We start from the raw sequence: 27,100 nt of genomic DNA, 5'->3' as shown, positions 1-27,100 counted from the left end.
TTCAATGCGGAATCTCCACAGGATGTGCATGGGCCATTGATCAGCAGTGGTCAGTGAGAATACTTTTAGATATCCACAATGAATTTTCTCACATTGCAGTGGGTGCACCAATTGTTCAGGCTTATTTTTTCTTTTTACATGAAAACTCATTTTGGAGGTGGAGGGTTACAGTCTGGGAAATGGTAGAGAGGGCACACAATGTACCCCAGTGTAATTCTTAGAGTGAAGCCCAATTTCATCCATCTGTGTGTGGTCCCATTTGCTGAATGAAGTCTGATTAAAAAATCGTGTTAGGTTCCTGGGTCCCCATGACCTCCCAGCCTCACCTGAGCGGAGAGAGCAGAATCCCCTCCAGGACTTGGACTGCCACAGGTGCACTTTTATATCAAATACCCCCGTATTGTCAATGTAACCTCATCAATCAATCCCTTTAGACAGATAGAATTATGTTCTTTTAGCAGTTTTCTTTTATCAGATTATTCATTCTTGGGAAGGAAGAGAAACACACATGCATGTGTCTAGAGACCCTCTATCCCTCCAATAAAGTACAGACTGTCTGTTGGCAGGTCAAAGAAACATGCAAAGGTATCAGTAAAACATAATTGTAAAACACACTATCTTAAGATTCTAACAAAGCATGTTTTAAAACAAAAACTGAATCAAGACATAGACTTGAGGACAATTACGTTGCAAGAATTCATGTATTCATTCACTCTGCAGGGCATAATAACCAGAGGGATTAATTTGTGGCTTTCACAAACAAGGATACCAAATACTGAAAATGCACTAGTGCCCCCCAGTGTAGGGATTGGGCTAAGATATTTTGCATGTAAAACAAACCAGTACTAGTTACATTAAAAAAATGAAATCATTAAAATCACCTGGAATGACTTCAGGGAGAATTTAAGTCATTAATGTTGTGTATTTCAAGCTAAGTAAAAACAAAGCTATATCTGCTTACATCTTAAAATCAGACATCAGGATCACATACTGTAGAACTTGCATTATGTTATTAGTGTAAACAAGGTCACTATGATGTCATGAGCCATCTGAGACATAGCTAGCCCTCTAGTGGTTCGGGTTACTGCGCCTTTTTCTGGGTCAACCCACTCAGATCACTAATGGTCTAAGTGTCAGTTAACCAAAATATACTCTCACAGCACCCACACACAAGCACGCAGACACACACATATTTATGCACACGCAAACTCTAACCTCATGCTTTTTATTACATCAACCTTTTCTCTAACTGATAACACACACACACTGGGGATGACTCATAGATTTACAGCATTGGATTAGCCCCTGCTTTTGATTGCATCCCACTCCTCAGACAAGATCACAGTAGATCACAGAGTTATCTATCAGTGTCATCTTAAAGGACAGAGTACAACCACACTGAAGGTCATCTGTCTTCCTGACTTCATTTGGCCCAAACTAGGGATGCACTTGTCTCTTATTTTTTCCAAGTTATTTTTCTGTGGATTTCTTTTTACTTTTTTCTAATTCCTTCTTCTTTCTGTCATCAGTGTTTAAATTTTTAAGTATCTCGGCTTAAAATGGCTGCATTCCTATAACTTAAATAGGCATCATTTTGCCTTTACATGTGTATTTAATTATCAGTGACAGAAGTGAACACTGATGTGTGGCTTGTCATGTTTGTATCAATTGAAATACATGTATTTATGAAGCACTTTCCAAAACAGTGAAAACAGGAAAGTGCTTAATAAACCTGCAGCAGTGACAGATAAGGGCCATTAACACAACATTCATTAAACCAGAAATCAGTCACAATGCACAAAACCCAAAATAAAATAGACAAAAACTAATTATTAAGGGTGTTTAAACTCAGTTCACTGCTTACTGTGAAGACATAGACAATATAGTTTCAGTTATGTTACATATTTTCTGAAAAGGTTAGGAGATGACCATGTTGCTTAGTAATTTTACATATGTGTTTGCAGGGATGTGTTACATATGGAATATTATTCGGACCTTAAAGTTTTCTATTTGATATAATAAAGTTATCTTATATGTATATTTGAATTTTAATACTTAAATCACTAAGCTAGCTAACTAACTATAATGCAAACTCACACCAAGGTTGTTTATTTCACACTGATGTTTCAGGAGAATATTTAGGAATATCCTCTTAGAAAATCTACTTAGAATACCACAGAGTATTGAATATTCAGATATTGTGCTTATATGCAAATTTTCTTTTGAGAAAAGTCTCACATTACCTTACATAACTGGTTCAGTAAAATTCACACACAGCAGCTTTTGTTTTGACCAAACTCTGTTTAAAGGATAAGGTAATGGGAGAACACAGAATATCTTCATGGGGGTCATGATCAAGGAAGTACTCACCAGGCTGGAGGTGAGGGAGGGGTCTGACTTTCCAAGATTCAGAGAACACATACGGACCAGGTTAGAGATCTCAGATGATGGCTGCCATGCTGTCTGTGTCTGCTGGGGGTTGGTGGGTAGCAGAAGGTACTTTCCTGCCGAGCAACAACAGGATGAGGTCAGTTAAGAAAAGATACTGACCAAAGCACATACAGTTTCAGTATTAAAATGCAAGTTCATCTGCTCAAGCTCCCACATGTAAGTAAAGTATTAAGGTAATAGTCCATTTCATGATACTTATTGTGCGTTCTTACATTACTGCAATGTTACTTTTACTTACATACAGGGTGTGAAAACTGTTTCCACCACAGTGCAGTTGTCAACAAGCTTTGCCATATTATGTATATCTAAACTATTTTACGTTTTAGGAAACATGGTGCCACACTCAACAACTCCTAACCCACAATAAGAATGAGTATTTGGATAGACAGTACAGGTCATAGGATGTACCAGTAACATAAGATAATCCTAGCTGTCTGGTCTTGTTAGGAGCGTAAAGCTGAAGCCCCTGACCTGTGCAACCAGGCAGGATGTAAAGGGTTAAATTAGGCCAGAGGAAAGTCCATTAAGAGATCACTGACAATCCTAATGTTACATAACCACAGCACTAGCACATCACAAAATGTAATGAAGGTAAGTAAATGGTTTCCCCAACGATAACAGGAACACTGAATATGAATATTCAAAAATGAGAGAAATCTCCAATTTCAGCTCCTATGGGTGGCAGCTAGATGGCACTAAATGCTGTTTCTACCATTTAGCCACTTTCATCCAGCCTCTTTTATCCTAAAACCACAGTACACCAAGGCAAGACACAGATTAAATCACAGATTGAGAAATCATTCGTGGAGGTGTTGTCTTCTTTTATCCATGTGTACATTTCCATTTCCTGTTTAAGTCAACACTCCAGGAGACAAAGAAGAGGATTAGCAATGACAGAGTAAAGGAAGGAAACACAAAGGGAATATCTCAAGTTTGTATGGCCTGAAGCTGGCATCTCCTTTCATCAGATGTGTTGAGCTTTTAGAAACTGGAGAGGGTATAGATTTACTGCCTCGCTACCAGCAAAACCTGAACTGTAAAATAACAAGATTTCAAACACCACTGCTATTTAAGAAGCACGTAAGTCTATTAGAATTAGTATTTTCTGAAACAAGGACAGTCTGAGAATAATGTGAAATACACAGAGTCAGTATAGAACTCAAGTAAGAGCAGTGCAACCAAAGCTGTATTTTGTAGATTTTAAAAATACAAAGAGTATTTAAAAAACACCATGTTAGTATTTTGGTATGTTCTTGCTTGTATGTATGTACAGAGATTATAGGTATTTTGATTTGTTTTTCCTCAGTTAAATCAATAAAAGTCACTTTGCTGTAGACACACATTCATGTCATCCACACTTAACTAAAGCTATTCTTCATGGCTGGAAAGGTGAAAAGCTATGCAGAGAGAAGACTTTCCCAGTGCCACCTCCAATACTGATTTCTCCGATCGATGGACACAGCTGTCAATGGGCACCAGACCTATACTGAATAAATCGCTGAACAAATGAGATGTGGGTGGTAATTTAGAGATCTGGAACCAGGTTAGCATGGCGTCACACTGGCATTTTTCTCCAGTGTTCCATCTGCATTGAATGATGGTGTGTTTACATGCAGTATAGTTGGAAGTTGGAGAAATGTAATGTCTTGCGCCACAAATGCACAGTGTAGTTGTGACCTGATTGCCTGGGAATTTAAGGCACTCATCATGAACTGCAATGCCCTTGGTTTGAGTCCAGCAGAGGACCTTCCCTGCATTTCATTATTCTTCTCTCTCTCTTCCCCCTCATTTCCTGTCATCTTCCTATTATCAACTCTAATAGAAAGACATGAAAGGCGTGAAAAAATAAATAAATGGTTTAAAGCTGCAGTAGTGGAAATTCTTGAAGCTTTTATATGTGTAAACAACCTGCACAAAGAGAGATGTTAGAGACTGTTGAACGCTTTTCAAAACACAGTGTTGTGTTTTAGACCTGTGAATATCTCTCTCTGACATCTGGGCAGGCTGCTTTCATTTCATTTCACGCCCATATGAAAGTCAAGCTGCAGTCTTGACAGTCAATGTCTGCCTTTATTATCGTCAGACGATAAAGATATTCTTATAAGGGAAAAACCTCACTGACTTTTACTGAACTGCCATCAACTGGTTTCATGACGTGGTACATAGGTATTCGTACTACATGGTAACTTTTTGGCATTTACCTATTGTTTTTGTTTGGTTTTTTTTTGAGTTTCTTGCTTTATGTGAGTTAACAATGCCCCTGTTAATTTTAGTGTTTTCTTCTTTCTCACTCTGCAAATGATACATATGCAATGCCATCTTATGAAAAAGAATCTAAAACACTGAAAATATGCTCGCAATTTTGTTTTGCACCATGCAGATAAAAAATATAGGGCTTGGTTTTGGACCTGAGAAAGGAGACATCTACACAATAAATACAGAATACATACTGTAAGGTAGATAAAAATATATATATACAGTGTGACAGTTCTCTTCACAGTTACACTGTGATAATTTCAGTTTAACCAAAAGAACTGAAGGGAGACCAAACAGGATGAGGAGGGAAAATTGTAGTTCTTCCTTCCTTACCGGCAAATGTTTTCCTCACTAGAGTCCATCACATCCCGGCATAAAGGAAATCTCTCGTCAGACACTAGTCAACACTTTTAGAAAGTAGGGTATCAGGAGATATGGGTGGGGGAGTTAAGTTTTTTACATTCAACACAGGTATTTGCAAGGTCAGACCACTGTGTTGCCAACCTTGTCTACATGCCCCTGTGTCAGGGATACCTCTCCTGCATGAATGATGATGTGAATGATAATGGAACAAATCACAAATCTACACACAGTGTTACTGTTCTGATGGGTTTCATACTGTTGGACATTGTATATAAATGTATCTCAAGCCAGGGTCATCTATGTTGATCAGATTGAAAGGCTACACAAGAATCTGTCCTCCTAAGGCAAGTTATACTAACGCTTGGTTTTAAAACACTAAAACTCTGTGTTATCATATTATCATCACCTCACAGAGGGAAGAAACACTCCGATATACCTCAGGGGGATTAAAACACATGAGCACTACTGTTTCAAATTGAATTACAGGCTCAAAGGCGTCCTCTATTCCAGCATGAGAACTGGATTGTGTAGGTCTTAGAACATATGACATAGACTTTTCTAGATACCACAGAAAAACACTTGATGTCCTAACCACCACATTTGTAAAGCCTGGAGTTATGCCATACTTCCTAGTGCATGAGCAAATTTAGAAGCATGCTTAGGCTGAAAAATATATTTCTCTGATTGTTAAAGCCTGCTATACAGTGACAACAAATGAAATTATGTTATAATCAAGGAAGAGAACCTAAAATCTTTCAAATCCTATCTCAAATTAGAAACAGATATATTCATCTTGCTTTAATAACACAATCAAGACAATGGACTTGCGTCAGGTTTATGTTTGCTTATCCATCTTGTTTTTCTGTGGACCAATTAGTAAAGGGTAAAGCATTCATTCAAAGCTGTACCTAATGAAAACACAATCTTTCACTGACTGTGAAAAGGTCAACATTTTAATCAGTGAGGTAAAAGTCCTCTGTATTCACCTCACATGGAACACTAGGCTGTTGAAGCCATAAAACATCAGCCTGCAGTCAGTTTCAGTTTTCTGAATGGAAGCAAACAAGGCTGCAGACACAATAGAAGAGCTCTCTATCTTGAACTGTCCAGAGGCAGGAACATATCCATGCTCATGTGAGTCAGACTCCCATTCATCTATCCAGAGGCGGACTGAAACTGTATGTTTAACTATTTGCTATTGTTGCTCCTCTCTTTCCTCTTTTCCACAGCCATTAGCAATCTGTTGTTATTGGAAACTGGTATGTTGTCAATTTTTTGAGAATTCATACAGTAAATCTAACTGTAAATACTACGTCTAATAAGGTAGTTTGTATTCTCCAGTGCTAGGCTGCAGGATCTACCTATGAGCTTAAATCACAAATCCTCACACACTGAAATGTAAAATTCCAAGGGGATAGCACTCTACTGACTTCACACATTCCCCGTCGAATCACAGTATGATTCATTATGGGAGGACACACAAAATGTAGCCCTACCAACAGTAAACCAAGTAGCTGTTAGCTGATGTATTTTTCCTTATTTCCAGAGACTAGGTGTGGCTGCAGAAATTTTGAGATCTCTAACCGCAGTCCATCTTTCAGCCATTCATGTATGGACCACAGTGAATAGCTGAGAATGCTCTGGTGATACATGCACAGAAATAGTTCAGCTATGCCAAGAGTTGTTGAGGAATTACCTGCAACAAACTGGATGGGTTGTTTTTGCTTCAAACACCTGAAAACTTGGTTTCTAAATAAATAAACTTTATCCTGAGAAACTGCCTTTGTGTTTTGGGGATGTGATTTGATCAGACAGAGGTGGGGCACCATAAGCAAACAATCCCATAACTATCATCACATTTTGATTTGAATGTTGCTAAATCCTCACTGGTGCACAGAAGTATGTGACATCATCTTTTTCCAAATGTGTCTCACGCACTCAAAGCAGTGAGAAGCACTGACAAACCAGAGCAAAAGATGAGAAATCTTTCATATATAATGACCAAAACTGTTCCTACTCTGCAAGGAAATTGCATGTTCCTTCAGAACCCAATCATTCGTAGTGAGAGGCTGATTGAGAAGTTTTACAAGTCTGGAGAGGATCCAGCTTGTTGACATTTGAGTTGTATCGTTGCTGCATAATGATGTCATCCCATTTGCCTCATCAAACTTATCTCTAATGCAATTCAGAACAGCGTCTTGCCAAGTGTGACACTGTCATTGCTTCATTCTTTGAGCAATCCCCTCTGTTCAGAGCCAGGTTTAAGTGACAGATGGCCAGTGTTTACTGGAAGCAGTCACACGTTTGAAGTTTTTTACTTCTTTCCCCAAAGGTAACAAACACTGTCAACTGTTCACAGCACATTCGGAGGATTATTCTGATTATCCTGAGTAACGAAGGCAGCTTCTGGAAATAGTTTCAAGTGTCATTGCCTTCAACTACACAAATTTAATTCCACTTGTCCCAATTGCATTTGGAAGATCTCAAAGTCACAGTAAAGTAAAAACAAGGCCATGTCCATGGATATGGCTAAAGGTATGGAAGTGTGGTATAATTTTTCAGTGGACATGTGATGTGCCAAAAGTATGACAATGTTTAGAGGATGTATTGAAATTAACCTCTGAATTCTGAAGACCAATAAGAAGTAGTATTTTATACATGTTGGGTGGTCACTGGTTTGTGGCCATTAATATGGTGAGGCTTAACATAAATTCCTTTTCTCCCTCTGGAGTCAATCACAACAAATAAATCTTCAAGCTGTGAGAAACACTGGAAACAATATGTGAAGCTTCAAATAACAGGTGAATATATTTAATCTTAGCAAGCTCCCCTCCCAAGTGGAGTATTTCTATTAATCAAACTTCACATAAATCGTATCAAGCATTAGAGTTATTAAAAAAAACATTTAACCGTGGCCAAAGTAAGACCATATTCAATGAAGAGCTTATTTCATTTATTGACAATGTGCTTGTCCAGGTTCCGAAATTCTGATTTAAAACTGCATGGGAAATCAAGAAAACATCAATCATGGAAAAGCAGCTGTTCTAGCAGCAACTTTACAAACCCCACAGTAAAACATACAAAACGCCAGCCCACACACACTTGTGAGTATGTAAAATGGAAAGACCATACATAAAACCATTACCTGTGAGACCACCCCCCAGGCTCCTTCTTCGAACGTGTTTTCCATCCTCACTGAGATGTCGTTTCAGTTTGAGAGCAGGACTTAATCCATAAGTCAACTCTGGGTTACTGGACTTCCTGAGTGATATGGAGGGAGGGTAGAGGATATTATCCAACTAGAGAAAAAGAAAAAAGAGAAAAGCAGTAGGTTAAAAAAAAAAAAAACATTTCATACAAATCCATCTTTACTTGTGTAGTAACCACATTAGGATGAGGATGAGTATGTAGCTAACCAATATACCAATCAACACTAAGCTATAGCACAAATGTGAATGAATATGAAACTGAGATTTTTTTTAAGAAGCTGGAAATCCAGACTCATGCCATATAGCCATACATCATCCGTCATGGCAAATTTATTAAATGTATTCTCAAAAATATGTGTTCAAAACTCATGCATCAGGCGCATCAAAGTAAAAATCTAACAGAAATTCATAACGGCCTTTCATGAAGGGAGCATGATGTTAGAGTTATGAGAAGTACAGCAGCAAATCTAAAAACCTTAGGGCAGGGCTCAGCTTCTCAAATGATCTCAGAGCAGTGATTCCCAGGGTGTCCTCCAAACTATGTTTATGCACATAGCTTTAAAAAAAATATATAGTTTATTTCTCAAGAGACTTGTTAGGTTTCCACACCCATGGTGGCAGGTTTTGAATGAGAAACATTTTGTTTACATGACAGTCTAAGCAGTAGCCCAGTATCCAAAATTTTCTATGGCAGAACTCAGTACATATTGTAACAGATATACTGTCAGAGAGCAGAAGCACGGCTATATTCACATGTAATTCTAGTAAGAAAAGTTAATGTTAATAAACATGCAAATGCCTAAATCAAGGATTGTGACAGGTTAGGACTCATTAGAGATGTGCTACATTACACACTACGACACATTACACCAGCCTATTGTATTCTAAGAAGATAATGACCTTACATGAAGCTCCGACCCAACACCAAACACATAACAATGCTCAGTGATGTGAGGAAAAGGCCCTCCCTGAGAATACAAAGATATATAAATGGCTCAGAGCATTCATTGGAAGGAAATAACCTCTGCTGGGAGGATTCATGATCCCAGAACTATTAAGGACGACCAAAAGCAATTTCTCATAGGGTGGCTTGACCTCTCAGTGAATGCAGAACAGAAACAGTATAAAGAAATGTTTCTTCTGAAATCAATATCATGGTCATAACTATAGGAACACAGTTTTATGCAGTTCTTTTGCTTATCAGACATCAGTACTAAAGCCAATAACTTAAGGCCAATTAGTCATGGGGCAAGTCTGCAGCGTCGCCTGGTACAGATTTGTTCATTTTTTGACTGAAATACACATCGATGGCATGAAGAGATATTACTGCACATATTGACAATCCTCTGACTGAGCTTAGACCATGTTCTTAAACACACATGAAGAAGGGAGAAGAAATAGGGAGCCATTAGCAGGAAGTTGGAACATGCATTATCTCTGAGCTTTGTCTAAACAGACATTGACTCTATATATACTGAGGTAGCTCATACAGTACAGTACACGGCCATTTTTCATATAGACAGGATGTTTTAAATGTACTGTATGTATTCACAGAAGACCTTTGTTTTATTATATAATCTCTCAAGACTACAATAAAAAATATGACTGAATATAAACATTTCTGTGCAGAAGAAATGACCAGACTATGAGAAGTGAGAAGGGAGTTAACTTGGCATTTTCAAATGAGTTGTTTCCTCAGCAGTAGTTTCTGAGGAGAGGAATTTATGCAACACTGCAAGATGCCCCTGCAACTGAGTTTGTTACAGCTGTATTGAGTCACAGACACATGCTGTGTCTCAGTCTCTGTCTGAACTTTGACCATTTAAAATATACATTACATTACTATAGTATATTGAATATTTACAGTTTTAAAAATGTTAAATTATTTAATACCTTGCTAAAGTGACTTTCCATAGCTTTTTGCTGATCATTAGCGAAGACAGTAAAATAAAACCAAAAATGTAAACCCCTACATGCACCCTAACACAATTATTACAAAGAATTCATTGTCTAACATAAATTCAGCCTTTCTTTAAAAAAAAAAAAAAAAAAAAACACTGTATTGTAGCTTATTAGGCCCAAAAAACAAACACCACCACACACCCACCACCTAGCACTGAGCCAGTAAATACTGCTGAGGCAGAGATGGAGAGCTGTGAGACCCAAATGTTCATTCGCACTTTTATTTCAAATGATCTGGTTAAATCTCAGTTTTCAGTAAAAATGCCATCATTCCATTAACAGCTACACTATAATGCAAAATGTATTAAGATTTGGAAGCCAATAAGCGGCCTTGAGAGGAAATCAACTCGTCCTTTTAGGTGCAACTATATGACTAGATGATAATTCATTCATTTCGACTGAATAATATTCAGTGGAATACAATGACAAGCATGTTGTGCAAAAGCCGATCTCTTTTGCAACCACTGGTTTCCTGTTTTAATGCTCTTCCAAAAAAATAACAGCAGAGGTTCAGTCATGTCTCAAACTTTGGACTGTGATTCACATTTTACATAAATGCATTTCTAAACTGGTTTTTCAAATTCTTGATACATTCATACAAAGTATATATACTCAACTTACTTCCAATGTTTCCAATGAGACTTTGGTTTAAGAATGAGTTGTATGCATGCATTTTAGAGTAAGTGGGAAAATTAGGCTACAGCTAAGTGGGAAAAATCTGTTATTTTACTAAAAACAGAGCTGCAAGTATTTATTATTTTCATTATCAATAAATCTGTTGATTATTTTCTTGATTAATTGTTTGGTCCATTAGAAAAAGAGCTTAGAAAATGCCAAGCATAATTTCTCAGAGGCCTAGTTGACCTATTCAAATGTCTTGTTTTGTTTGACCATGAGTCCAAAACCCAAAGAAATTGTTTGAAAAACAGCAAAGATTCACACTGTGAATTTATGGCATTTTGCTCATAAAATTGACTTAAATGAATGAATGAATGATGAAAATAGTTTCAGATTAATTTTCTGTCAGCCAATTAATCAATCAATCTACTGATTGTTTCAGCTCTGACTAACAATGCTAATACTTCTAGCATAATGTTGTCTATTTTGAAGCATGCTACATTATGTTATCTTGAAATTGTTAATATATAAATTTCCCAATTGCGTCAATCATATCTCATCTTCTTTTACTTTTTAGTCTAAACGTGTCATGTATGAGCAGGCTAACGTTAGTTTTATCAGTTGGCTCAGCTAGCTGCACAAGTTTCTCCTGGCAGTTTGGATATATAAATATTTATCTCTGCAAAAGATTTAGTTAGTGTGGTGCAATTCCTAATGTGTACACTGTAAATCCCCATGTATTAGACTTCCACAATAACTGAACAAAGTTATAGCTGGTGTAACTGTCTCCAAGTGTTCAAAGGCAGATATATCAAGATGAATCCTAGTTAAATAAAAAATAAACAAACAAATAAAGGAATAGATGGATGGTTATGTAATTTAAAGCAAACAGATAATAACTAAGCAATGCCTCTATAAGCAGCTTAGAGTTATGCTGTGAAACAATCAGTGGTAAACTCCCACATCATCCACTCACATTGTTTAAAGTCAGAAGCTTCTGGTTACAAACAAACCCACTCAGGACAGGTCATTCTGACCTTAATGCCTGAACACCATGGACCATAATGATACATGGTGCATGTGCTATGAACTGACAGAGGTATATAGCTTTATTAAATGACTGCAGGGCTGTCATGTGTACAGTTTCTACATCACAAAGGAAGTTACGAGTCATTTTATGAATACAGAAGTTCGGTATTTCTCAATATCAGTGCCTACTGCCCTTTAACATCTCCTTTCCTTCAAGGTTGTTTGATAGAAAATATCTGCAGTATTTTCATTAAAGCCCTTTGTGTTAGGGTTATTGCATACCTGGAATAATGGCAAGAAGAGTTATGTTACATTGTTTCTGTTTTGACTGTATTGTTGTTTTGTTGTTTTCACGGCTGTTTTCAGGAAGGTCAAACCATTTTAATCATCACTGTCAGATGACTTTCAACTCATATAAAGGAAGTGAGATAATCAGCTATCAGTATCTTGCTATCCGTGCAGTGGGTCAAAGTCTGAAGTTTGGAGGCATGCAATGTCTTTTAGTCTGACATTTGCTTTCACTCACACTATGCAAACATGGATTATCAAATAATCAATATCTGAAAATGAAAAACAGGGCTACTTGAGGAGCAGTATGTGATCCAGAAAACACTTTTTCTACACATCATTTTTAAACTGACAGAGACCATTAGACATATTCAATGCGGTCCAATGTGAACTTAAAACACAACAAATACAACTCTTTGTTATCCATGCAACCTTTTGCCTTCATCCTCCTGACTTGGTTGATGCACCACAAAGCAGATATTTGAGCCTGTGGAAATTGTGGAGGGCTGCTAAAGCTGGCCAAAGTTTCATCAGATTTTTGGTCAGCTGAGCTTCAGTATCACTATCAGCCAATTATGAAAGATCATCTGGTAGATCAGTCAACCCATACTGCCAGTTCAATGCATATTATATCATAATTCAGCCAGTAAACAGTGAACCGTTATTAAAGGATTTATTAAAGTCAAAATTCTACTGGTACTGAACATGGGTGTAAGCCCTTTAAATGCCTATTTGATTACATAGAAAACACTGCAGTAAGCCAAACGCAGCCTGCGCGTTACCTGCTGTGCACACAGAAAGCAGTTTTGGCAGCAGCCAGTGCCCTTTCACCTACCACCATTCCTCTCTCCCTGCAGCGGAGCTCCTGTAAGCAAGATCAAACCTGACCTGCCCCTCCTTCCTCCATCCTCTTTTCCACCCTCCGCTTCACACACAGTGGACAGTACCAACAATCCTTTGTTGTCAAAGCAAAGAACAGACAGCAAACAACTGAAACAAAGAGGATGGACTGAACGAAACAACCAAAGTCAGTTGTGTTTACCAACTGAAAGATGAGGCAACCTTAACCTACATGGAATGTGTGACAAAGAGAGGCTTTATTTTTATATTAGTATGTGTTATGTATTTACTGTCATACCATCATCATTTCTATTGAGAATATTCAGTCTGTCGTTTTTAGAGCAACATTATCATTCATTTGGAGTCATGTCTGTGGCAACCTGATAAATCTACGTCCAATATTCTCTCTTTTTTAGCTCCGTTTTTGGTCTCTATCTATCAGGCTGCTAAATGCTCTCCTGTGATCACCAACTAGTGGCTAATATAGTTTGCCATTTGGTGCTGGGCAAGTGGTGCACAGTGGGTTTTTATAACTTTCTGCACAGATAACAGCTGCCTGCTACTTCCAAAAACAATGTTATAAGAGTGATGAGACTGAGCCAAGGCAGTAGGGTTGCCAAGCGGACAGCTAAACAATTAACTGAAATTCACTATAAAGCTCCGTAAAGCTGGGGAAAGCTGCAGATTCAGGTGGTAATTATCTGCAGGGTTTCATACGCTCATTTGAAACATTATTATTAAAAAATCTGATTATAATAACTGACTTCAGATAACTTAAGGCTACCAGTGGACCATCAAATTTTGCAAATATGCGATCAAAGTCTGCTGTCAAGTTAACATAGTATGTAGGACATATGCCAAAAGTCACCAAACCATTAATGCTGCACAGAGGAAAGGGAACTGGACAGCATGGTGTGGATAAGACTGGTGCAGAAAGCAGAGTAAACTCTCAGCAGAGGTTTTACTCCTGCTGTTGACCTTTACCAGCCAAGACAACAAAGACTGAATGTGTTAGAGGCAGGAGAAGACACTCAGCTACAGAGAAGAAACATTCTTTTTATACCGGTATATACACAAGCATACACAGCTACCCAAACAAACTTACCAATAAAAGGACAGAACAGCAGGAAGAGCTGTATATCCTACACTGGCAAATGCAAAAATGAAAGAGCATGGCTGCACACAGGGAAACTGTCCCCAAGGTCAAGTAATAAATACTCCAAATAGCCCTAGCCAAGGAAAACTCTGTGGTATTCACATACTTGTATGAGGTCTGTGCTACTAGACCACTGAGGCCTGGCTATGAAAACAAAACAAGTGCAAGAACATAAACACCAATTTCAGTGTTTTTCTTGATACTTTTGTCGACCACATTTTAACATATTATGGTATACTTCACAAACTAGCTGGGCTTTGCATTACAAAGGTGAAGTGGGTTGAGCCATGATTTCCACATTAAAAATCTGAAGTCTGTACAAAGGGAGAATTTGCAAATGTATCCACACCCGAGGATATTAATTCCATTTGAAGGCTTTGTGTTGAAGTGTTGTTTATCATTTCACTGAGGTGGATGAAAGGAACCTTTTACAAGTGGGAACAAATTGTCATTAGTGTCTCATATTGGTTGCTAAGACACAATGAGTACACATTTACAGTAAAACAGGAAGAGAAAACACATACATCAATAGGCATTACTCCTTACTTCTTTCCAGTCATCACCATCCCTGCTATTGTTTCTCCATTATATCCTTTCCTACCCGACAACTAAGAATAACATGCATTGGTAATAATCAAATCACATTTTTCACACCAACACATCTCAAATATAAAACTTCACTGAGCATTGTTACAGAAAAAGACACCATCAAAAATCCATCAGTTTTCACTAAAAAATAAATATCCTGTCTGGTCTACATGGAATTAAACAAACATGGCAAAACGCAGCTTTTAAAGCCAAAATCTGTAGCTAATCTTGTTTTTGTTTTTTTTCCATTCTATTGCACTTCAAACAATTTTTCCTACTCATGAGTAATTAATGAGTCTTACAATAAATGTCCTTTTTCTGTTGAAGCCTACCCCCTTTCTGAGTTGTTTTTTAGATTCCTAGTAGTGCCCAAATTCATTTAATGCAAAATTATGACAAGTTTGCAAAGGATCTAATGTTACTGATGCTTCACGGATCAACACGATAATCACGGACTGTTCAGAGAGAAAGCCATCCCATCGCTCTATAATCAGCTACTCTGAGAACAGCTGCTTGGATTTGACACTAATAAACTTTGCTATACAGCAGTAATTGAGAAACAGCCATTTGCCCATGCACCAGATTTTATTAGCTGCAGTTGATAGCTACATATGATATCATGCTAAAAGACCCCAGGCAAAAAAGTCACCATCCTTTCTAGATAGTGATTCATTTAGAAGACAGGAAACTGAAGAAATGGCATTGTTCTGATATCACAGTGTCAAGACAGACCTCACATTGTAAGCAAAATGATTCTAGCAGTATCCTATTTGGTTGCTCAAAGTAAAAACATACTGTTCTCACTTTCAGTGGTTCAAAGGAAGAGGCTCTGACCAGAGTCAGGGGTCATAGAGTGTAAATTTCCCCAAATCTAATAAAAAACCAGCACAGTTCAGCACCCAGGCCTGCCTTCTCCACAGTGTGCACAGCAATTGTACTATCATGATCAGGGCACTACTCTACTATCACCGTGTAAACTCACAAATTAATGTAGCCAGCTAATGTTATGCTTATTGGCTTTGGATAGCAACACTCTGTTCCAACTGTATATAGTAAACTAGCTGAACAGACATTCAACAATTACAGCTTTGTTAGAGCAGATAAACCACATGTCCATCTTTACACATTTGCTTAAGTATTTCTGGTTTTGAAAAAGCTTAAAAAGACACCACTCTCCAAACACTGTACATGCTGAGCACCACTTAACTACAGCCCCATGAATACTGATTCAGCTTGTGGAGAAATCCAAAACTCGACAGGGCTGCCATGCCTAGCTATGGTCACTAAGCTATGATTGGATAATTGCTGTTTGGGGGAGGGGTTTAGCAAACTATCAGCTGCAGAAATGCATAAAGATTGTTGTTGCTGTAAACTACTCTATAAACACTGAAAACAACACATTTTAACCTCTTTCTTTTTTAGCAGCCCACATGACTCCTGAAATAAACACGTGTGATTATATAATGTGATGGCCATTTCATGCAACGCTTACATCTTTGTGAAGTGTACTCAGTGAACTTTTGAGAAAGAGAACATGTTCATTGCTCTTTTTCTCAGGGTCAACTGAAGTAGAGCAAACTATGTTCTGGCCGACCTTGTCACCCAACATCTGTCTTCTTCAACTCTCCCCAAATTCCAATCTGGCCTGAATCTCTCTTCCCTTGCTCTCTGTACTGAGGATCTTAGTGTTTACTCAAGAGGAAAACAGTACACTTGAAAGTCTCACGGCTCAAATCCAAATAACTCTGTGATCAAAACTCTCCATGGGGTGCTCTACATTTCAGTCACCCAATGCACACTTCATTTTTCTCCTTACATTAACAATCTCCCTTCATTATCTAAAGAGAATCTTTGGTTTTGAGTATCTGAACTTTAACTGTGTGCTCTCCCAGGGGAATTCCGCTTCCTGTGTTGCCATGATGTACAGCAGTTCTTTCCTTCTTCAATTACACACAATTAACTATCATGAAATTTATTAACTTTGGCATTGTACAGAATTAAAGCATGGATTATTTTTTCCACAGAGGAGGTCATGTTTTCCTGCATTTAAAAAGAGTGCCTTCAAGACTTAGTGTACACATTCCATAAACTCTGATACACCAATAGGCCCTAGGCCAGGGAACAACTGGTTACATTTTGGTTATGATGTGCATCTGGGAATTCCACCATGGAAAAAAAAAAATAAATAAATAAAAAAAAATAGGCAGAACAAATCTCTAAAGAGCATGACCACTGTGGTTGTTGCTGTGCCTCTGATTCAGCAATGACCCTGAAACCATCAAATCTGAGAACAACTAGTATGAACGACAGCTTAATATAGCAAGGCAGATTCACCCAGATTGTTGCCAGTTTAAATACCTTGCTAAAACTATTGCAGTTTAATATAACAGTCCTACAATGAATCCTAAATTCATGAAGGTTATGATGTTCAGTTTTGGTAGAAGCTGTTAAACTGATGGATGTTTCTTTATTGTGTTATTATTATTGTGACATTTAAATCAATGAGGGCACAATAAGAACATTGCTGTAAAATGCAATACAGTTCAACATTAACCCTAACCCTATTAATGAATCAAAACCTCTGTAACAGTTTCAACACAAACTGAATATTTACAAAGGGAGGCAATATTGAGGGACTTATTACACTGCATTAGTTTTAGCTGGGTGTACCTAACAAACTGGCAACTGAATGTAAACTGAAATCATAAATTACTTGTTTACTGTAGGCTGAAAGTTAATTTCAGTGCTAACAGTCCAACACTGAGCTAACAGTGGCTATTTTAAGTCTTTGTTCATGTATCGAATTTGAAGACATTTACAACCTCTCATTCATTATTTGTTTATAAAGCAGAATCCAGTGGCCACCAAAGGTGTTATACACTGAAAATAATCAAACTACAAACTACTCAAAAGATACATTACAGGAACTTCAGATTTACCCTACTTATCAACCTGATCAGCAGCGTCAGCTGTTGGAGTCTCTTACCTTGCTTCCCCGCGATGATGTACACTGACCTGCAGGTAAATTCCGACCTAGAGACATTTTGTTTAGGCACCAACAACCTTAAGCTCCTGTATCACTTTGAATGCTCAGTCATCACAGACAGGTTGATTAAACCCAGAAATGCATGCATACAAAAGACAGGACAGAGGAGTCAAAAATCAAAGGTGGATCCTGGAAAGACACAGTCCCCTGTAGGAGTGAAAAGAGTCTTAACCAGATTGTGTTAATCCTCTTAGCCCCAAAGCATACACTGACGCTGGATGTCCCTCTGATCACTCTGACTGGCTGCCTGCTTAAATAGATGGCTGCTTATTTAGGGGCACACCACAGGGTTTAAACATTGTCAAACAGAAGCAAATATTGATACACAAGCGAGCACTAATGCAATGCGTGACAACTGCCCATTCAACTTTAGAGAGCAGGCCCTAATGGAATAAACCAACTTGCCAACCATGGATTATGTCAGATTTAGACAGCTCGTAGAAAGGAGATAAAGACTTGGTTGTTTAAAAATAGAAATTAATTCCCATGAAATCTGATAGTTTCAATCTTATTATCAGTCAAATCATTAAGTTCACATGTATTTTTTCATTACACCAACATGATTATTCATCACTGTACTGAGCACATCACACCCAACCCAGCAGCAACAATAGCTAAGTAGTTAGCTTTAAGCAATGAAGTTTCACTTGTTTAATCTTGCCCGAAGTTTGAATGCAATATAAGCATCATAAACTTATTATCAACTCATGACAAATTTTCCCAAAGCAGAACATGAATTTCCTGACTGATTTCAATGATGTACAAAGAACAACCTGTAGATACTTGCAATGTGCTGCTTGTCAGAGATACTTTACTCATTGCAGGGGGACAGATTTAACAACAGGGACTAAATTGTAGAAAAAAGAAAGCAATATGTTACTAAAACAATGAATGTGTGTTCACTTTAACTGGCATTAAACTCTGCTTGTTAAATAATGAGCACAAAAGGCATCTGCATTAGAGGGTATCTGGTTCTTTGATAAAAAGTCAAAGGTACAAGCTTTTGTCCATAAACACTTTAACTCCCAGAGTGCATTTCTGTGAGAAATATCCAGTCACTGAGGTTAAAATTTTGTCATGTATGTCACCAAGAATGATTTAAGCTAAAGATTACAGAGTTGAAAAAAAAGTGTTAATTCAGTAACTCGTACTGTGTTTTCTTCGCAAAAATTTTACAACAAAATGTTTACCAAAATTTACACCATTTGACTGGCCTCTTCTCCATACCAAGGCTCATGGGCACTGTGGCAACCAAAATGTCAAAGTTGAAATATTTCAGACTGATACAACCTTTATACTTGTAACATTAATCAGAAGTCTAGTGTTTCAATGTGAACTATATTGAGCAGCACTGCATGCAGAAAGATTGAAACAACAAGTGTGTTTACATGGAAAACACAGTTAGACAAAGGTCATGGTCTGACATATATGATTATAAAGTGTATTAAACATAAATCTAAAATGACCTCTGTTTCAGCCCAACCTTTATCAGGCTCCATTTATTCCATAAAAACTATTTTTCTTCATCACTCAGACATTTTAAAGCAAATAAATCTCTCTCCATAAGCGTTCCTTGCATGCTAAACATAGCCAGACCAAATGAACCCGTCTTTCAGATAGATGAGTGTTCTGCTAGCCTAAACAGAGCAGCTCTAATTCAACAAACCTTTCTAGTTATTTTAATCCCCCAGTTAATGCAGTTTGCTGAGTGCCAAGTGTCACATATGGTTAGTGCTCATTTGAACCAACTCATTACTCACTGCCGAGGAGTGTGCCAGTTTGTAAAATCTTTTTTTTTCCTTCTTTTTTACAACCATGTAACATTATTGATTTTGCTTATAGGGAAGTAATTTGTTATTTGGCTGATGCAGTCCTGTTGTGAATGGTTTGCCTGATCCGTCCAGTACGTCATTCAGTGTAATACACAGGCATGGGCAAACATAAGGTTGAATCTAACAGTTGACAGCAGCTGCCATGTAGGTGACAGATAAAGATGAATGGATGTAGAGTCAGTGTAATAAATTCAATGTCACTGAAAGGGAATAATGGATAGAAAAAGCAGTTAGAGGCAAATAAAGCCTCTTTGATCCACAATGCATTTGATGGAAAAACACAGTGCCTGCCTAAAATTAGTTTTAACTGACTCACATATTTAAACCTTGGGGGCAGCAGAACAAACTGTGAAGACAACACTGACATATCATCATCTTTTAAGTTGTGTTACTAGCCACTTTGGTGGATGTAAGTACAGTTCTGACTGATCTTTTTATTTGTTACTAATTCTGAGGGAAATATCTTGCTGTTTAGCTGATAATGCTCACTATGTTAGTCACTAATTTAGTCTGCTATCTGTTGCTGAGTAGGCAGTGTACAGCAGGTTTTAAGAGCTTCTTCACTGAAAACAGCTTCCGGCTGCAGGTGAAACCAACACTGTGAGAGTGGAGAGAGTGAACCAAAACAGTAAAGTTGTGGTCCAGACTGTGTGGGTTAATCACTACAAGTGACCCCTTGTCATATTGTTTTCACATTGTCATTTGATACATTATTCTTATGAAAACACAGCCATCTGAGATCACATGGCATTAAAAACTAACTGTAACTGTGTTCTTTAATGGGGCAGACATGCAGAGTGCATGAAGCAAGACATTTTGCATCTTACCCCACCACTGAGGAAGTCATTCAGTTTATGTTGGTGCTCACACTGTGTACTGAAGATAATCTATCTAACTGTCAAGTAACTATTACACCAACATCTGCAGTCATTGCCAAGACTGAAAGAGCAAGCCTAGCATGTGGGAGTAAGCCTAGCATGTATGAAAAAGGTATTCAGTTGAGAATAATTTTTGTTGTAAGATATTCACTGATTTATAACAAAACGTCCAACCCACTTCAAGCTTTTATGACTTATGACATATGTTAGTGGGAACACGAGTTTCAAATATCATACATTGCTGATAGTATGACATTTAAGGTTGAAATCCACAGGATAAGACTGATCTTTAGTGATACTCTGTGGGAGGCATGTTTGTTCTTGCAGCAGCAACTATAAATGCAATAAAATAGGAAATGGTGAGATTAGGCATAACACAACCATCCTTTGAGGGTGGCAATACCGTCTGACACTGGGCGAGAGGTGGGGCACACCCTGGGCAGGTTGCTATCACATCATGAGCGGAAGAAACAGGAAAGTAAGGGAAACAAGATTTATGATTATGAGGGGATATAAAAGCAGAAGGACATATAAAGGTTGGGAATACAATGATTAACAAACTGATAGATGACATGGTTTGGAAAGCAGTGTGTAAGACTCACTGTGTGCTGGACACAAGTATCATCTGAAATCTACTGTTGCTTACAAGCAGTGTCATGTCATGTTCAAATGTTTGTATGATGGGAGGCTTTTTGTGACACTGTGGTTTTTATACAAAATTCATATTTAAGCACAGTTAGTTAATCCTATGTTTAACTTAGCTTTAACTAATCATACTAGAGCTGCAGCAATTTGTTGATTAATTGATTGGCTGACTAAAAAAATATTATTATTATATTAATATTATTATTATTATCCCAATATTTGGACAACGAAAAGCAGGTGCAACTGTTCCTAATCTCAAACAAGACATGTCATAATTGACAGTGACATTTCACATCCAGTGAGTTTAGGCCAAAATCTGTTTATAAATCTGGACTTTATGTTACCTATTTTAATCTATTTCTGTGCATGAAAGAAAGGATTATGTGTGGGATAATCTCATCCTGACTGTAGATAATGTTCTCTGTCACTGCCCACAACACTGGACTGATTTAGATGTCTGGGATGGACAAGATTCGACGACACTGAGATTTTGTGAGTATAGGAATCAAACAAACATTTTGGATTAATCCCCTAAAGCTCCATAGAAAGCAGTGCACTCCTTGAGACACTGCACAGCGCTCAGTCTGGAAACAGAGTGGTAAACTGATCCAGTGAGTAAGGAGAGGTGATGTCATGTGTTTTCTCTGAAGACTTTCCTTGTTTAGCGCCACAGCAGCAGGACATAAGTCATGGGTCAGAGTTCCCTGATTAACCCTACTGTAATGCCACTGGAGGGCTGCTCCTCACTGACAGGTCATGTGACCTGCTGTGTTGGTGTTGGTATCTATCTAGTTCAGTATAACAGTTCAAATTACATCTCCTCTGTAGCCAGCGTAAGAGAGGTCACTAGTTTTAAATGAGCTTCATACTGACATTTCAAAGGGCTCTGGGAAAAGGGCACAGGGTTCTTCCAATACTTCTCAGTCTGGTTCAAAGTAAGGGCAGGTGTGCTTTTAAAGTCTAATTAAATTTGTTTTCATTAGTAAAACCACTTCTAACAACAAAATTGCAGTATATCTGCTTACATATGCAAACAGGAGAGAAACACTGTTATTTCAGTTAAATAAATATATTTCAATGGTGCAGAATAGCTCACATTTAAATAAACTTAGTCTGATATAATATAACTTGTGATATCTCAACTCCATTAAACCAATAGATTATCATACTAGTGCCAAACCAAATTAGTTAAGCACTACTTTTTGTAAACATGACACCGCCCCACGAGAATATTCCAGGGGATGTCTGTGCAATGTTGGAGAGTCTGGTTTGTTTACAAATACTGAATTAATGTAGCATGAAGAAAGAAACAACCATTAATGAAATGGGTTTATTCCATCAGTTCATACTTGTAGTATCCTCACAGGAAATGCAATTTGGGCTCGGTCTGTAAGGTTTATTTCCAACTTCCATGACAAAGCAGTTATTCAGTTTTCTGTTTCATGCCAAAAAGTATTAGCTATCTATTGCTGTACTGCCTCTGGGCATTGCATCCAAGAAACCGATGAGTCAAAAAGTGTGGAGCAATGAAAGGATTATGTTGCACAATTTTCTGTATTTTCCAATTGCTAATATGGAATATGATAGGGGACGACAGCCACACCTACAATCTAAACTTGTGAATAATGAAAAGGTTTATAGGTCTGGCAAGCGCTTAAAATCTTAAACACACCCTTGCATGCATGCATGCAAGTGGCTTTGTCCTCATTGGAGCCAGTCAAACCAGTATGAAGTGTAAATTAAAAGGCTGAGACATGAATTGTGTCTTCCTCATTTTCCCCATCTGTTTCCTGATAAAACACAACAATAATTTCACTCTCCTAAGAGACTGCATTTAGGCCAGTCCCAGTCTGTGCCTCTCATGTATTACCACTGCATTGAAGTCACAGATCTAAACATTGTTTTTCCATTACCTGATCTTTAGTCAAACTTTGAAAACCCCAGATCATTTAAGGCTTGAGGCTACTATGAAGGCATTTCCAGAATCCTTAGGGACTGATAAAAACATACTCCATCTACCGCACAATAAGAATAAAAATATAAAATAAAAATGTTGCTGCTGTATTAAATAAATAAACTGGCAACTGCGTATATGTTTTGGTTCATGCTGCACAAACTGAGCAAGGACAAACGTCACTTTCAGCTACCATCTTTGATTGGATCAGGAAACAGACTACTTAGGTTAAAAATTTGATTTTTGTGCAGCTGACTTTTTTTTTCCCCCATCCAGATGGTTAGAGGAGTCTTTGAAGGATTTTGAGAGTACCTTCAGAACAGTCGTGATCATTGTTAAACTCCCTTCTGTGTTTTTTTTTTTTTTTTCTTTTTCCAAAAATTGGCGGGATTTCATTTTTCAAAAAAAATCAGACACAAATGTAACAGTAGCACAAGAGAAGCACAAACTGGGGCTGAAGTCAAGCAATCAAATTACATGTACTCCAACATGATAGCCTATACACATGGCCTACATCCAGCTGGGCTATAACTGAAAGACACAGGACACACCAAAGTTCAAACAGAAAGCAGTGCAGCCCTGTACTGTAGTGTGACCTGTAAATGGAGAGGATGAAGTCTAAGCAGCACACAGCATGAATTCAGCTCACTGACTTCATGACATGTGCATGTGTTACAATTATTCTGACAGCAGAGCCAAAATTAATGACTTTACTGTCTTCTCAAGTGTTTTGCATGCTGACTGCGGGTATTAAAGGGATTACTGACACGCCTCTGCCACTGTGTTCACTTTTTTAGGCAACAGCAGTCACATTTGCATCTTCACAGGGTAAAGTCGCCTCGAATCTGTTTCAGTGGTTTGTGTGTTTACCTTTTCGTCTTCTTCTCCTTCTTCACACTCTTCTTCGCCCTTCTCATACTCTGCATTTCTGTCGTCCTCCGCTTCGTTGACACTTTCAGAGTCCGAGTTGTGACTATTGTCTCCATCTCCGGAAACTTTCATGTCCAGCACAGCTGTTATTTCTTCACTCTCGGACAAGGTGTGTGAACTGGACGACGACAGACTTTCTCCACTTCCAGCAGACGCCAGAAAATGCTTCTGCTCCATTACGCTACTACTAACTAATATCAGCAATTACTGAGCCAAAACAACTCCATTAAGGTGCGACGTCAAAACAAAACGTAGCTGTTAATTAACCTGTCAACACACCTGTGCAGTCCGGAGAGCTCATTTTCGTTGAGTAGCGAGCCCATAAAAGGATACCACTTTCTGACCCGAGTAAAAACAAAGTCACGACGTTGTCGAAAGTCACTGATATCGATTAAAATGTTTCTCGAGCCTGGTGAATATCGACTTTGTCGTTAGGCTGGGGTCTCCGCCTCAGTTAAAAGTTGCCTCTCGTGTATTTTGTCGCTCATGACTTCCCAGGCGGTGTGAGTCCACGCTGTCAGTGGCTTCATAATGCACAAGTAGAGCCTGGTGCCCAAAATAAACCCCGCCCACAACATGCGAGGGCGGACCAATCAGATCACTGCTGCTGCCAAACCAAAGGGGGACAGTGTTAACCATCTTTAGATGTACAGCCTATCCACTCTCTGAAGTGAAGACACTCAGTGATGGGAAAAGTACCAAGAAGTCAAAGTACTAATACAACAGTGTAGAAGTAGAACCTGGGCCTGGGTTGGTAGATTAACTACATTTTGTAGTAGGTTGCTTGTAGTCCACCTGCATTCATATGTGTGTAGTGATTTAAATAGATTTGGGCTGTAAAAGCAAATGAATGATTTTATAATCTTATTGTACAATTTCCTCTCCCTGCTTTAGTGAACCACCTTTGACCAGTGCTTTCATGCTGACTGGTGTGAGGGAACACAGAAGGCAATGTATTTGTTGGGCAGCCACCACCACTCACCTGACCTTTGTCTAAATGCATATGGATAAGAACAGGTGTTGCTTAGTGCTCACACAATAACATCATCATGCATAAGCCTCCTCAGTCCCAGCCTGAGGAATAATCACCATGACCATACTTGGCAAATATGAGAGTATTACTTATTGCTATTAATAACAATGTTCAGAGAAGTTGCATGCTGTTTTAGAAGGTACCTGTCTCACTGGGTCATCATGCTTGGTGCAGTACCCCCATCTGAACCCTAGTTTGTGGAAGGCAAGTACAACCACAGCTGTCATTCCTTGCACTTTCCCATTGAATAGTGAGATTTTTTATTTATTTACTTACTGTAAAGTAGGCCCTTTTTGCAATATACTCAATTAAGTGACATTTTTTTGTATTATATTTTGTTATAACTTCATATCACAGATACATTGTCAGTAGTTTGAACTACTTTTCTAACCATACTAGACTGCTCCCTGAGGTAGCTTTGACATAGTTCAGTGTCTTTCAGAGTTAAGTAATTAGTAGCTTGCAAAGTTAGGCTTTTAAAGTAGCTTCCTCCACACTGAGTACGTGCTGCCTCAGTGGGCCCCTTCCCCTTTTAATACATCCACTGTTGCACTTGTGCATAAAACTGAAGTAAACACATGCAGCTGAGGTTATTAGGGTCATTAGTGATGAAGTTTTCAAAACGTGTTTAGGAAAGTTAATTTAGGTCCTCAGTATTTCCCAGGCACAGGACAAAGGTGTAGAGCCCCTACAGTGGAGAAGGACTACTGTATTAGCATATTTCAAAATGACAGATCACTGAGTAAGACCTTACTGGAGTCATGTTTTATTTGTTGTTGTGATATTTCTATTTGCATCAGTAATTTGTGTAAAATGTATGGTAAAAGTGATCAAGAGACTGTAATTAACTTAATATATGTTAGAGGTTATTACTTGAGAAACACTGGATACTGCTTAATCTTAGATTAAGGGTGTTTAATCAGCAGATTAATGCTGACTAAACACCTGCAGCATCAAACTCTGCACATCATTCTGCACAGTGAAGCTCAAACATCCAAGTTACGTAACAAGAAGTGAAAGACATTTTAGTAGAGACTTTAAGTAAGAAAAAAAAATCAAAGCTAAAAGTACTGTCATGCATTATGCAGACTGGGTTATTATTATATAGTATGTTATGGTATCATTATTGTTGATGCATTGGTAATGCATCATCATGTACGCAGCATTTCATTGTTGCAGTGTAATAAAAATAAAATAAAAATTCTGATAGGCTTAGATTTATCAACCAGTATTTGTACACTGTCCACTTTGCCTTCACCTGTGACAATCCTCAGCAAATGACAGGTAGTGTTTGTGTGGGATGATTTGTTTATTCTCTTAATGGACAACATCTGTTCATTCAAATATACTCCGCTCACAGGCAGCCTGATCATATCTATGGCTTTATTTCTCAGAAAGATTTTCCTCCACTCAGCTGGTCATGAGAATTGCAACTCGGGCATTTCCCAGAATAGCAATTACTGGCATTAACATATCTGTGTTCACCAGCACACCTTCAGGTTACAGAGTTTTATCTTCTAAGGAAGTGTTTGTCTTAACTTGATTGTGTTTTCCATATACGGCACTGCATAAGATTATAATCCCACACCATACACAAGGTCCACTAGAGGGCCCACTTGCATAAATGTTTGCAATTACTATAAATGACAAAAAAGGGAGGGACAAGCACCACAACCATGAGAGAATGTACTGTACTTGTACTGTACTTGATGATATGTAGATTAGATTATTTTCCTCTGAGCTCAAAACACATTCAAATACAACATGCATGAAGAATTACCTTAACAAAAATATCATCCGTAACTTTCACCCATTCAACCATCTTCTTTTCATCAAATGGGAGACATATTTGCAGGAGGTTACTTCCCCACCATTAAATATATTTTTACTGAGTTTTGGTACAGGACTACACCCATGTTTGGTGTTAGTGGCTACACCCAGAGAACATCTTTCTGGATGCCAGCGTTTGCTTACGATTTTTCACCACATTAATCTGGTTACTCGGTGATCAATAAGCAAGAT

General features: G+C 38.1%; 1 protein-coding gene across 1 annotated transcript in view; it reads right to left on the bottom strand.

Annotated features, from left to right (window-relative positions):
* mast4 (microtubule associated serine/threonine kinase family member 4) overlaps positions 1 to 24,579 on the bottom strand; it is an 89,826-nt gene extending 65,247 nt beyond the window's left edge. Inside the window, 3 exon segments of the mRNA XM_051073029.1 lie at positions 2,371 to 2,504; positions 8,216 to 8,369; positions 23,986 to 24,579. Coding sequence (XP_050928986.1) covers positions 2,371 to 2,504; positions 8,216 to 8,369; positions 23,986 to 24,222 — 525 coding nt within the window. The 5' untranslated portion in view covers positions 24,223 to 24,579.
* Positions 24,580 to 27,100: the final 2,521 nt, after the last annotated feature.

The sequence above is a fragment of the Lates calcarifer genome, linkage group LG9 (assembly GCF_001640805.2).
Source record: "Lates calcarifer isolate ASB-BC8 linkage group LG9, TLL_Latcal_v3, whole genome shotgun sequence".
NCBI classification, from domain to species: Eukaryota; Metazoa; Chordata; class Actinopteri; family Centropomidae; genus Lates; species Lates calcarifer.
This window is presented reverse-complemented; position numbering and strand designations above follow the sequence as displayed.